Source organism: Pholcus phalangioides, unplaced genomic scaffold, assembly GCF_987345545.1.
Source record: "Pholcus phalangioides strain wild (caught in Gottingen) unplaced genomic scaffold, Ppha-v1.0 ptg000039l_1, whole genome shotgun sequence".
NCBI classification, from domain to species: Eukaryota; Metazoa; Arthropoda; class Arachnida; order Araneae; family Pholcidae; genus Pholcus; species Pholcus phalangioides.
Genome location: NW_028301625.1, coordinates 22,998,183 through 23,010,967, shown reverse-complemented (window position 1 = coordinate 23,010,967; position 12,785 = coordinate 22,998,183). Strand labels below are relative to the sequence as shown.

The 12,785-nt window shown below is 34.7% G+C and overlaps 1 protein-coding gene across 2 annotated transcripts in view; it reads right to left on the bottom strand.

The window, feature by feature from the left end:
• The window catches only part of LOC149065721 (calcineurin-binding protein cabin-1-like), a 122,387-nt gene that overhangs the window by 32,523 nt on the left and 77,079 nt on the right, over positions 1–12,785 (bottom strand). For both annotated transcript variants that reach the window (XM_089253539.1, XM_089253540.1), the window contains exons 38-40: positions 8,826–8,933; positions 3,654–3,817; positions 759–1,002 (exon numbers count right to left, since the gene is read on the bottom strand). In XM_089253539.1, coding sequence (XP_089109665.1) covers positions 759–1,002; positions 3,654–3,817; positions 8,826–8,933 — 516 coding nt within the window. The remainder of the gene's footprint in view (positions 1–758; positions 1,003–3,653; positions 3,818–8,825; positions 8,934–12,785) is intronic.

Sequence of the window (12,785 nt, the reverse complement as noted above, 5' to 3'; positions counted from 1 at the left end):
TGCTAACTCATAACAATAACCACCTTATTAGTTATGTTTTTCTTTATCACTTTTTTAAGTAGTGTTTTTTCAAACAATTAACCTTCTAACTGCTCCCATCTCCTATACACCCTATACACCATTGATAAAGCAGACAGCTTCTATATGTGTGATCTATTTGATCATTTTTGTTGCACCATGGTCATTTTCTGCACACGAACTTACAATTTTTTGCCAATTCTGAACAGCAGGCTTGTTTTTATACAAGAGAGGATGGTGCGCTAAGCCGTTGATGGAGTATTCCCTGCGGTAGAAATTTTTTCTGCAGTCATTTTGCCGTTTTTGTTGTACTCCTGTGTCAGGAAAGTTTTCTGACAAGGACAAACTCAATATCAAACTCGCGACACCTCTAAACATCCTTTGGTACTTTAGGCGAGTATCTTATTGACCTGGGCTACCGCATCCTATGTGTGATCTATTGATATTTGAAATATGACACTTTTTATGTAAGGAAAAGCAACAAAATTTGGTGCAATAACTTTGTATTCTGGCTAATGCTTCCATGACTTTCTCACTAGAAAAATCAATATTAGCTTTAAAAAACCACAAATAGAGAGATACATTTCAAATTAGTTACATAAATGGTTGATGTACTTAGATGCAAGTCATAGAAGTAAAAACATTTTTTTACAATATAAAAATCATTTCAACTCAAGATATGCAAGTTCATGTTGAAGATTCAACATGAACAGTTATTCATGTTCCATGAAATTACTTGCCTCCCCTAACTTGTACATGGTGTAGGCTTCTTCAAGTAACTCATTTGTTTCCTTAACACATATGCCATTTTTAACAAATGCTTGATATGTTCTGAAAATTTCTAGAAGGCAACAAGTCAGACGACTCTCCTCTGGAGGAGGCTCTTCTTGAAGAAGAGAGTTCATTTGATCTCGAAGAATGTTGACACATGATTCGTAAGCTCCTTTTGCCAAAGAAATCCGTTCAACATCTCGCATATATTTCCTAAATAAAAAATTGTTGCGTATTATATTTGTTCCTAAACAACATTAAACATCTTTTAAAGATAATTTTTTCATATGCTTTCTATTGTTCAATCCTTTATAAATACAATCAAGACTACGTACAGTCAGGCCCGCTCAATCGGGTTGCAGATAAACGGATACCCTGTTTCTTCGAATGAAATCCTTGGGAACTAAAATTTTTCCCCCATAGAGAGAGAAAATACTAACCCTTTCCCTACTTCATCACTGTTTAAACTTGCAATAACTTGAATAACTGTTCCGAAACTTTTCCCTACTTAATCAAATGTTATGATTCATACAACTATTAACCTTTTGCGGTCCTGTGTTGAGGTGAAATCAGCATCAGAAAAAACCAGTACTTCACTGTTACAACAAACCCTTATGATCACAGGAAGGCCCTGGAGAATTTGGCTTTGAAAAACTCATAAACTAATAAATAATACAAAAAATTTAATAGCAGCATCCAGGGGGGCCTTTGTCATTGCAGGGGAGGCTCTATAAAGTATGAACTGTACCATCAAAGTACTGAAAAAAACCTCTGGAGCACAAAGGACATATCAAAAATACTACGTATATAACATTTTTACTTAATTTTTTTAACTATTTAAAATTAATGGATTAATGGCAAATATGTTGCCAAGTTAAGACTCAAAAAAATCCTAGCACATACATTTAATTATGTAATTTTAATTCTCTTTTGAGCACATAGAGGGTGCTAACTTTATCAACGAAAGTAAAATATTAGTTACTGTGATCATTTTAATTCAATATAATTTTCATTTCATTTTCATGTCTTATTTATTCATGCCAGAAACTTTATTCATATTAATCCTTCATAAGTTTCCAATATACAAACTATACTAACAGTGTTAAACTGCAATTGAATTGTTCCCTGTATGATCGAATACCCCACTTAATTGGATATTGTGTTGGAATCGTTGATATCTGTTTATGCAGGGCTGACTGTATATATATAAGGTGTGTAGAAAGAATACTAATTTTATACTGAATAAATAATTTTATGTTAGTATAACACATAGTTTTTTAAAATTTAACACATAGTTTTTTAAAATTTAACACATAGTTTTTTAAAATTTAACACATAGTTTTTTAAAATTTAACACATAGTTTTTTAAAATTTAACACAAATTTTTTTTTGATGCATTTAATTTTTAACCAAATAGCTGATATTATTTCACTGGCCAACCAAGACTATCTTCTGATAAAGGAATAAGTAGATGGTTTCAGTCTGATGGCTCTGATGTGATTCTAATCTGGGCTTTAAGCTGAATGATCACAAACTGCTGGATTTTATTGCTCCATGAAAATGCTTCATTGCGATATCAGTTTCAACGCATGGGCACAGGTGCTGCTATAAGAATGGCATGATATTTTAATGTGTGAGCAGAGGTACATTTATGGTTTTGCTGCCTGCAGGCTACACAAAAATTTTGCCACCTTTCTACCACTCTAGTCTAATTTACTTGACTATTCTTTTCCCGAATTTGCCACCCTGTGATATAACCCACTTGGTTTCCTCCACTCCTGCAAGTACATTTGCGTCTGAGTCCCTCTTTTGGACACTTCCATGCTCACACACTCTTCAAGTCACTCTTTATAAGGCCATTCACGTGCTTGCACATTGTTTTGGTCAATCACATACTTGCAAACTGTTCTGGTCATTGACATGCTTACACGCACTCTAGGTCACTCTTTTGGTCATTGACATGCTTTCACTCTCTAGGTCAGGGGTTTTCAAACAGTGCTCCGCTGCACCCTGGTGCGCCTCCAAAGGTTTTTCGAAAATATTCTTTGTTAAACAGCTCTGGGAGATCCAGTTGAACTCGCGGATCAGCATTGAATAAGAAAAAGGGGGTGCCGCAGCTGGAAAAAGTTTGAGAATTCCTGATCTAGGTAATTCACATTCTTTTACATGCTCTAGGTCACTCCTGTGCTTACAAACTCTCTAGGTAACTTTTTTAGTCATTCACTGACCTAGCCTTTAGCTGTCTCGGCAGAGACAGATTTATTCAGAGTTATTCAAATTTTGTCACCCTTCTCCCATTCGACTAATTTCCTTGGCCAATCATTCCTCAAATTTGCCGCCTTAGGCTATAGCCCACTATAAGCCCTCCCCCATAAATACACACACCACTGTGTGTGAGATTTAATAATGCCAGCAAATGTAAAGAGTTTTGTGCTAAGAGGAATATTCAATTCACATACAATCAGTGGCTGTTGGACATATCAGCAATTATCATTCCACCTATTTTTCTTCAACTCTCTGACATGTTTAAGCTCACAAAGTTTTTCCCTGTTATTGTGCATTTTTTTACTTAAAAAAAAGGGGGTGGAGAGACATCCTGAGAATATTTAAAACAGTGAGGAAGACTTGGGACATTTCAAGAATGAGAGTACACAGTACATAATGAAGACCAGCAATTACTCTTTGCTATGCTCTTTAAAATTATATGAATCAGACAAAAAAGGGTTTCTCCCTCCCCCTTCACCTTTTTGGCAGGAAGGAAAGAGCAAGTTTTCACTTTTTTTCTTTAAAAAAATGCTTTACATTTCAAGTAATTTTTTATTTTTATACAATGCTTGTTTCAATGTAAATTTCCCAATACTCACTTTCCAAGATCAGGTGTTCTATTAAGTTGCTGTGTGAGGTACAAAAGCATATTATAATCACACTGTTGTGACAAAACCTCAATAAGCAGATACACTGATCGATGCATGTGAGCTCCAAAACTGCCAGGACGATCAATTTCATTGCTGGGTGCTCGCCATATTCCCTACATTCAAATAGAAAATAGAATAACAAAGTTAAATAGAACTACTGGTCTGACGATATCTCAAACTAAGATATGCACCTTTCTTTTTATGTGAGGACAGAATTTTTAAAACCAATCAGTGATGAGCTTCATTTTTAAACATCACCTTGATGAAAATATCGAACAGAAGGCTTATGCAGATGTCCAAAGCTCAGAACAGGATCACATGGATTTCTGGAGCGTGGAGGCCCCACCGCAACAAGCAATTTATAAACAGCTTTTTAAAATTTTGTTTGTTGCTAGTAAGTTTTATTTGTCTGTTGTCTTTTTATTATTTGTATTTCATCTTGTTCAAGATCATAATTTAGAAAAAAATCAACTAATCAATTTAGGAATAAAAATATGCATATTAAAGAGTAGCACATTTTTTTAGAACATGTTCTGCAAGCTAAAAGTACTATTTTAATCACTTGTAGTGAATCATCTGAATTTTTTTATATATAAATCACGGTACAAGGCACTTTTATTCATTTCTTGATCACATATTGTTATGTTTAACATTTTTTTGTGAAATAAATTTTAATTCACTGCGGTTTTTCTGTAGCCTTTGATTTTTTTGTTATTGGGTACTTTTTAAGCAATTTTAACAATAGCCAGCAATTTTGCCAACAATTGGCAATGCCCTATATTTTCCTGTCAACAGTCACAATGAATAGTCCTATATCAACAATCATGTCTTATATTTGTCTCAATGAAATGTGGTCACCCTAATTATGAAATATTTTAGCAAAATGTTTGGTACCTGGAAATCTCACACTGATGGTTCATATGTGTTAAGAATATGCAACTGGAGATCTCACTTATATATAGCACATTGTATTTTACCATTCAGTGCAGAGTTGGGACACCCTGTATATGCCACATCATTTTATGAGCCAAAGGAGCTAAAAATTAACTTCTGAAACCATGTAAGCAGCAGTTTTATTTCCAGAAATTCAAAAATTTGAAATAAATTTTGAATAAATTACTAGAAATTTTGAAAAACACTTGAGTCTTTTCTTTCTGAACAAATAGATGAGGATATAATGTAATATAGATGTAAATAAAATAAAATTAAAAATATATATATAATTTATATAGCATTTTATGTGTGTGGCTTACATCTGATAGTGCAGGTGCCAAAGGTACTTGGGTATGCAAAATATGAGGACCAGCAACTATGCTCGGATTTCTAATCCTGAGACCATAAATAATGAAGAAAATCATGTTGCCGGCAGCTAGGATGGTCCATTTCATTCCCCTCTTATCCCTTCCCCCATGTCCTATTGTGAGCATGCATGCTTTGTCGTTCAGTATGCATGAATCACGCAGTGTGATGCTTTATTTACATATGCAGGGCTCCCACTCAAAAAATGAAAAAAAGTAGGAAAACGCAGGACTAAAAAGTAGGATGGGGGAGAGTAACCCCCTTAGACGACATAATCATAGCATAATGGAAAAAAATCTCTAAAAAAAATTTTGAAATAATTTTAAAAAAAATTTAATTACAAGATCCGATGTAAATAAGGCAAGATGAACCAGATAGTTTTACTGCATTGTTCATCATTTTTTAAATGTTACTGTTTTGTTCACATTTTACTGTTCAATGCCAGTGTAATCATTTTTGACAAATGAAGCACTTCCATTTCTAGCTCTTTGCTGAGTAAATATTGTAAATATTGTTTATGCCTGTTCATGCCTTAAAAATACAGAAGACAACTGAATGCTATTGGGTAGCATCAGAATCACCAAACCTAGAATAGGCCTATGTATCCAACTGCTTTGAAATGCAAACTGTTGTTGTTTCACCTATTTGCACCATAATTTTGAATGATGAATGTTAGTTACTGTCCAAGACCACGAAGTAATAAATAGAAAATTATTTTTCCATCCACACAGAAGTTTTTAGTGACTAACCTACTTGCCGAACTCTCAAACTAAGCAAATGAAAAATTAATCAAATGGTCCACATACCCCTCCCCCTCTAAATAACCTTAAAAATGATACAATTTCTGATTTGGCAGAATCGTTAATTGCATTCTCCAACATTTGTAATATTTGGCAATATATCAATAATTTCCTGCTCAATTAAAATCAATTACACAAATTTTGTAGATAGGATTTGGTAAAAAAAGTAGGAAAAGTAGGACAAAACCAAGAAAGTAGGACAAAAGTAGGACATTTTACCGAAAAGTAGGACGAGTAGGAGCCCTGCATATGTTAAAAATACTGGATTCGAAAGTCATACATGATACGAAGAAAGGAATGCTATCCATCAAACAAACCCAAGGTAAATTCAATGCAATGGGCTGTGACTTATATAGCACTAGAATAGTCTCAGAACCAATCTTCTACAGTGATATTATTCGATTAAAATATTGAAGTTAAAATTACTATAGACCATTCTAAACAACTAGGTATACTAGAAAAACATTACACCATGATGAAATATAATTACCCAATTCATAAATCGTCATATCTCAGCAATACATCTCCATGCAGCGCATATGCACTATTGCATTTTGTTATTTCGTTTATAACATACAATAATTAGTTTTAGACTTTACCAGTATTCGAAATACTTTACCATAGATTTTTCACTGCTCCCATGTAGAAGTCATATATCTTCTTGTTTCTAAGTAGTGTAAGGATGTCAAGGTTTCTTTTGTGCACTGGTATGATCTCTCATTCTGACTTCTAATAGGGACATTCATAAATATTGTGTATTTTTCCCTCTCCACAAAAAACACACGAGTCATCTTTATAGTCTCTCCACCCTTGGTAATGGCCAAGGGCACCGAGTTCAGTAAATAATTGATTAATATAGAAGTTCCCCTTAATCCGTTTACAAGTGAACCTAGGGAACAATTGATATATAGCATGTCCATTCAGTGCCGCCTTAAGGCATGGCCCGGGGGCCTCACAAAAATGAGATCTAGTTGAAATTTCCGGGAATTTTCCTGGTAGGGCCTCAGAAAGATCACTTGGCCCGGGGGCCCATGATGCTCTTAAGATGGCCCTGTGTCCATTGATGGTTGTGTCCCACAAATGTTGCCACTGTATAATACTGTCTCTCTGTAGTAGTGGTTTGAATCTGTCTATTTGTGTACAATTAATGCCTATTATATTCACAATTAATGCCTATTACATTTTGTGAAGTACTCACTTTCGCCAAACTATCCACCAACTCATTCCTTACATTGCCTGCATGGGCTTTCACCCAATGTAGTCGCATTATTATTTTTACTTGTAACTTCCTAATGTCTCTAATAAGGATCAAGGTTATTGATCCCCTTTAGTGACGGAAGTTTTTCTAGAGATGATCTGGAATCGCTATATAGATCCACTTCGGACCATTCTAATTCAATGGCTTTTTCTATGGCCAATTTTATTTCTAATAGTTCTGCACTGAACACAGAAGCGTTATCAGATAGTCTTTTCCTCTCTTGATATATTATCTCATCATTTTTAAACATAATAAATGCCAGACCAGTTCTAAAGTCAGTTTTTGAGTCATCTGTATAGGCTGAATAATTATTTTTCTCTCTTCCATCCTTATCCCATGGTAATATATTGTTACTGTCCATTGGATCTTCGAAATCTTGTTCTTCTCTTTCCACCTCGTTTCCATTAATCAGTCTATTTCCTATGCGAATTGTTCTTCCAAGTTTGAATAGAGAGAACATTTTATGCATTAGTCTGGCTTTATAAAACAAGGGAACGCACCCAGATAAAACCTGCAGTGCATGTCCCAAGACACTGTTGTAACACTTTGTTATAGTTAGTAGTGCTACCCACTGTATTTGTTCCAATTTTGATTCAAGGTACTTAAGTTCACCAAACCAGATCTCTGATTGACATCATTAAAAATAAAGAAGCAATGGAGAGATGGCCATCCATCTCTGGATTGTATGATCTTCTATATCTATTTAAAAACAGCATTCACTCAACTTTCTCTTCATATCTTACAATACAATCTGATGCTACAGCAGATTCAGGGATGTTCTCCCACATATTTCATGCAGTAAGAATTCAATTTACCCACGTTACTATCCTCAATGCTGATACAGGTGTATTCATCTTGGCAATTTATTTCTGGCAATAACTAGCTAGTATTGGCTGTCAAGGTCTATGGTTTGACGGTTCTCATAAAAATAAACATATTCTAGGATGGCATTTGGCTTCTCAATCCCTTGGCGGAAACATTTTTAGTATTTTGCCAGCATTACATCCGATGAGTGGTTGCGATACAATTAATAGGTTAGACAGCAAAAAACAGTTTAAAAGCTGCATCGTTGGATTTAGTACAAAACACTCTCACATGTTTGGGAAACCTACATCTAAGTGATGAACAATTAAAAGAGTTGTAAACAGTTTGCCATACCTTTTCTCAAAAAAAATTAGCTACTGATGAACTCCGATATAAATCGATTTCACAAAATGTAGGCATCGGCTTTGACTTAACGAAACTAATATGCACATCAGATGCTTTGCATTTACATTGTTGAAGGGCTAAAGTACAAACATATACATCGAAAAATGTTTGTTGTATTCTGATGTGCAAGTGTATAAACAATGATTGCCAAAATAAAAATGAATAATTATGTCTTTATTTTACATATTTCTATTTGAATTTGCTTTTCTCACTAAATTATTTTTTATTAACAATAATTTTTTTTATTATTAATAATGTTTGTTTTTATTTTATTTAACAACTTATCATTAGTTTTATCATCAGAAAAAAACTACCAATTTTCATTAAATTAATCATTAAAATTACTCATGTGCTGAATCAATTTCTTTGATACCTAAGGAGAGAGGGGATAAAAAAAAATTAGACCATAAAATGGACCGGCAACATCCAGAATGGTAATATTTGAGCTGTTGTGAGTTTATATCTATTGATAAAATGTTGTCCTCATATTTTGCATACTCAATTCCTTTCAGCTCCCGGTCTATGAGTAGCAGAAAAGGAAATTCAAATGCTTACATTGAAAAAGTTTGTGTTTTTTCTTTCAGCAAAGAGACCAGGCATTGAAGGGTAACATTTTACTGCAGGTGTTGCCGCAAGGAGAACCTCTCTGGCCCACTGTAAGTTCTAATTAAAAATTACCATATTATATTTACTGAAGAGAATTATATAAATTTTATAAATATTCAAAGAGATAAAAATGCTAAAAAAACCTGGAGTTTATCTCTGCATTGTACACATTATAGGAGGTTTGTTCAAAAGTATCCAACCATAATTTTTCGTGCATAAACAAATGAAGCTAGGGGGCATATTTTGGTGCACATGTGTAGGCAACCCTAATGTGCATGCTCAAATTTTTTTCCTGCCTGCAGAAGCTGTCATTTGCTGACAGACCGCCAATGAGTAAGAAGTGAAGATTTTTGTTTGACAAAAATGACAGAAAAATTTAGACAGTGCTACAGCATTAAATTTTGTGTGAAGCTTGTTTATTCCAGAGTTGAAACGATTTGCAAGACTCAACGGGCCTGCGGGGAGGAAGCAATCAGCATCCTACAGATAAAGGAGTGGTACAAATCCTTGTGAACAAGGATACCAACTTCCTCAACACTAATCACAGGTGATGAGCCTCAGGTTTAAGGATACGACCCAAAAACCAAGTCATCACAATGGAAGCATCCCCAACAGCCAAAAAAGCAAGGCAGATCTGCAGCAATGCCAGGTCATGCTGACCGTCTCCTTTGACTCCAGTGGCATGGTTCATCAGTAGTAGAGCCCAGAAGTTTAGGCACTAAAAATGGCCAAAATAGGCAGGCAAAAAGCTACTGAAAATGCTTCAAATAGGTACTAAAAAAAAGCATTTATAATTAATGAAAACAACTAGAAGTAACTAAAAGCTGAGGGTCCAAAAGTTGGCTAAAATCTTGGCTGCACTCACCGAATCTCCTGTTTTGATAATATATTGTAATAAATGCATTATCAGCCAAATTAATTTGATGTTATTATGTCAAGAAAAAGTGTTTGTGATCCCTCAAAATAAGGTCGGAGTTTGATTCAATCAAATACTGAAAATGTAATTAGCTAACATGCAAAAATAGTGCTAGCTGAAATTAAAAATTTCAGTACTATCCTACTTTGGTTTAGCTATAAAGTCAACCAATGGGCTATCGGGACAGTCACTGATCAGGTATTCAACTACGATGCTGTGCAATGCATAAGCAAGAAATGTGAAGCATGTGGAAAAATAAACTTCTAATTTATTTTTGGCTTTTCCAGGGCTCCCACTCAAAAAATTATAAAAAGTATCACTAAAAATTAGGATGGGGAGGATACCCCCCCCCCCACCCCCAGACAACATAATCATAGCATAATTAAAAGATCCCTAAAAAAGAATTTTTTTTAATAGCACTATTTCAGTATCCTGCAAGATTGACTCAAGCCAAAGCAAAATGACAGAAATGACTTAGTTACAAAAACAATTTTTGGCAATAACAGGGTACTAGCAACCACAGATAATTATTTTCTGTCTCTCCTCACAATATAAGTTACATTTCTTTTTGGAGTCTTTCACAGTTCAGTCTGTCCACTCTCTTCAACAATGCACAGCAAATTATTAAAATGTTCAACTTTTTCAAGAATGACGCGAGAGAGACTTTCGAGACTACTTCCAAAAGCACAGTACAAAATGTGTAAATTACATGATCTGATGTAAATAAGTGAAGATGAACTGGATGGGTTTTTTTAACAGCACTGCCCATCCTTTTTTAAAGGGATTTGTTTATATTTTACTATTCAATGCCAATGTAATTGTTTTTGACAAGTGAAGCACTTTCATTTCTAGCTCTTTGCTGAGCATTGTAAATATCAAGGAAACAGTTATTTTCCGGATATTATGCTGAGGTGAGCTCGGAAAGAAAAGTCATCACGTCTCCGCCGGGACTCGAACCCAGGCCTCTTGCATACCGGGCAAGCATGCTACCATCTACACCACTGGAGACACATGAATCTGCCTTCCTAATTTCACGCACTGTGTCGTGAGGCGCTGAAGTAGAGGCATTAGTAGTCTCTCTTAACTTCAGGAAATGGCCCCCGGGTGGGACGGTTTTTAGAGAGATATAGATGGCTTCTTTCTCAGCCAGAGATATCAAGGAAACAGTTATTTTCCGGATATTATGCTGAGGTGAGCTCGGAAAGAAAAGTCATCACGTCTCCGCCGGGACTCGAACCCAGGCCTCTTGCATACCGGGCAAGCATGCTACCGATTGTAAATATCGTTTACGCCTCTGCATGCCCTAAAAATACAGAAGACAATAAAATGCTACAAACCTAGAATAGGAATATGTATCCAACTGCTGTTTTTTTTCTTTCTTTTTTTGTGTTATGCAAACTGTTGTTGCACCTATACACAAAATGCAGACCATAATTTTAAATTATGTTAAATTAGTTACCGCCCACGACTATGAAATAGTAAATGTAAAATATTTTTTTCCATCCAGGTAGAAGTTTTTAATGACTACTCTACTTGTTGAACCCTTTAACTAAGCAAATGAAAAATTATGAAACCAAATGGTCCACATACACCCCCCCCCCCCAAATAGCCTTGAAAACAATATCAGTTCTGCTTTGGCAGAATCATTAATTTCAATCTACAATATTTGTAATATATATATATATATATTTGGCAATATATCGATGATTCCTTTCTCAATTAAAATCAATTGAATGAATTTCGTTGATAGGATTTTGTATGAAAAGTAGAACATTTTACAAAAAGTAAGACAAGTGGGAGCCCTGCTTTTCTTATGCATGGGTTGCTTTCATGTCTAAAACTAACAATCTTGATGTGAATTTGACGGTATGATGATTTGGAGCTATGTATCTGAAAAAGAATGTCTGAAAGCTACGTATAGCAGAGATGAAAAGTCTTCATCACTTCTATACCCAACACCGATTTTCCCATCTCTCACACATTTATGCCTATATCATAGCTACCAACTTTTGAAAATGAAAATTTGGGAGATTTTCACGCGAACCCGTATTTTATGCTAAAACCACTCCCTAATAAATACGGGAGGGATTTTTCCAAATAAAATAGGAATTTTTGACACATAAAAGTTAAAGGATAGGGAATAAAATCCCTACTGAAAAACTAAAGTCAAATTAAAATAGGGATTTTACACACATGGACATGACATTAAACCCTTGGGAATAAAGTCCCTATGCAAAAAAGAAGTGAAATTGGAGGCCAAAACTTCAAAATGGTGATCTAAAAAAAATAAATAATTATTGTGTTCAATAACAAACGATGAGAACAAACATTCTGCGCGAATGACCCCAAAATCATCGGAAGATGAAAGGAAAAAAAGTGTCAATTTTTGAAGAACACTGACTTCTTGTGACACTTGCTTAATGTTTTTTTTTTTTTCATTTCACATGAGTGATGATGGCAGTCTTTCCATGACCAATGTTTATGTCCGTAACACAACTTGTGCAAAAAGGAAAAGTCAGCCCTTTTCTGGAATGTTTGATGAAAGGAAATTCATCGGAATAAGTATCTTTAAAATTGATTAAATATGTTTTTGCTTATGAGTATTCAAGTTTTGTTATATCGCACATACGTAACTTCAACAAAAGAAATTTTGACCCTATGTGCGTCACTATAATCTTCAATTATTATCCAGGACTATTGGCTACTAAGCTATTTCCCTGCACGATAAGACAAACAACTTTCTTGTTACCATCAGAGGGTTTGTAAAACTTCCTTAAAAAGGGAATTTCCACATTTACGACGTTTGAGGTCATTTCGAAAGGTAAAAAAAAAGAAGGGGCTCTTCATGCCCCACAAGGAATTCCTTAGGGATTGTTTTCATAAGCGATGATTTTTTTTAAATGAAGTAGAGAATTTTTAAGGACAATTAGGGATTTTTTGTGATTTCCGCAAAAATTCGGAAGATTTAAGAACTTTTCGGGAGATTGAGGGAT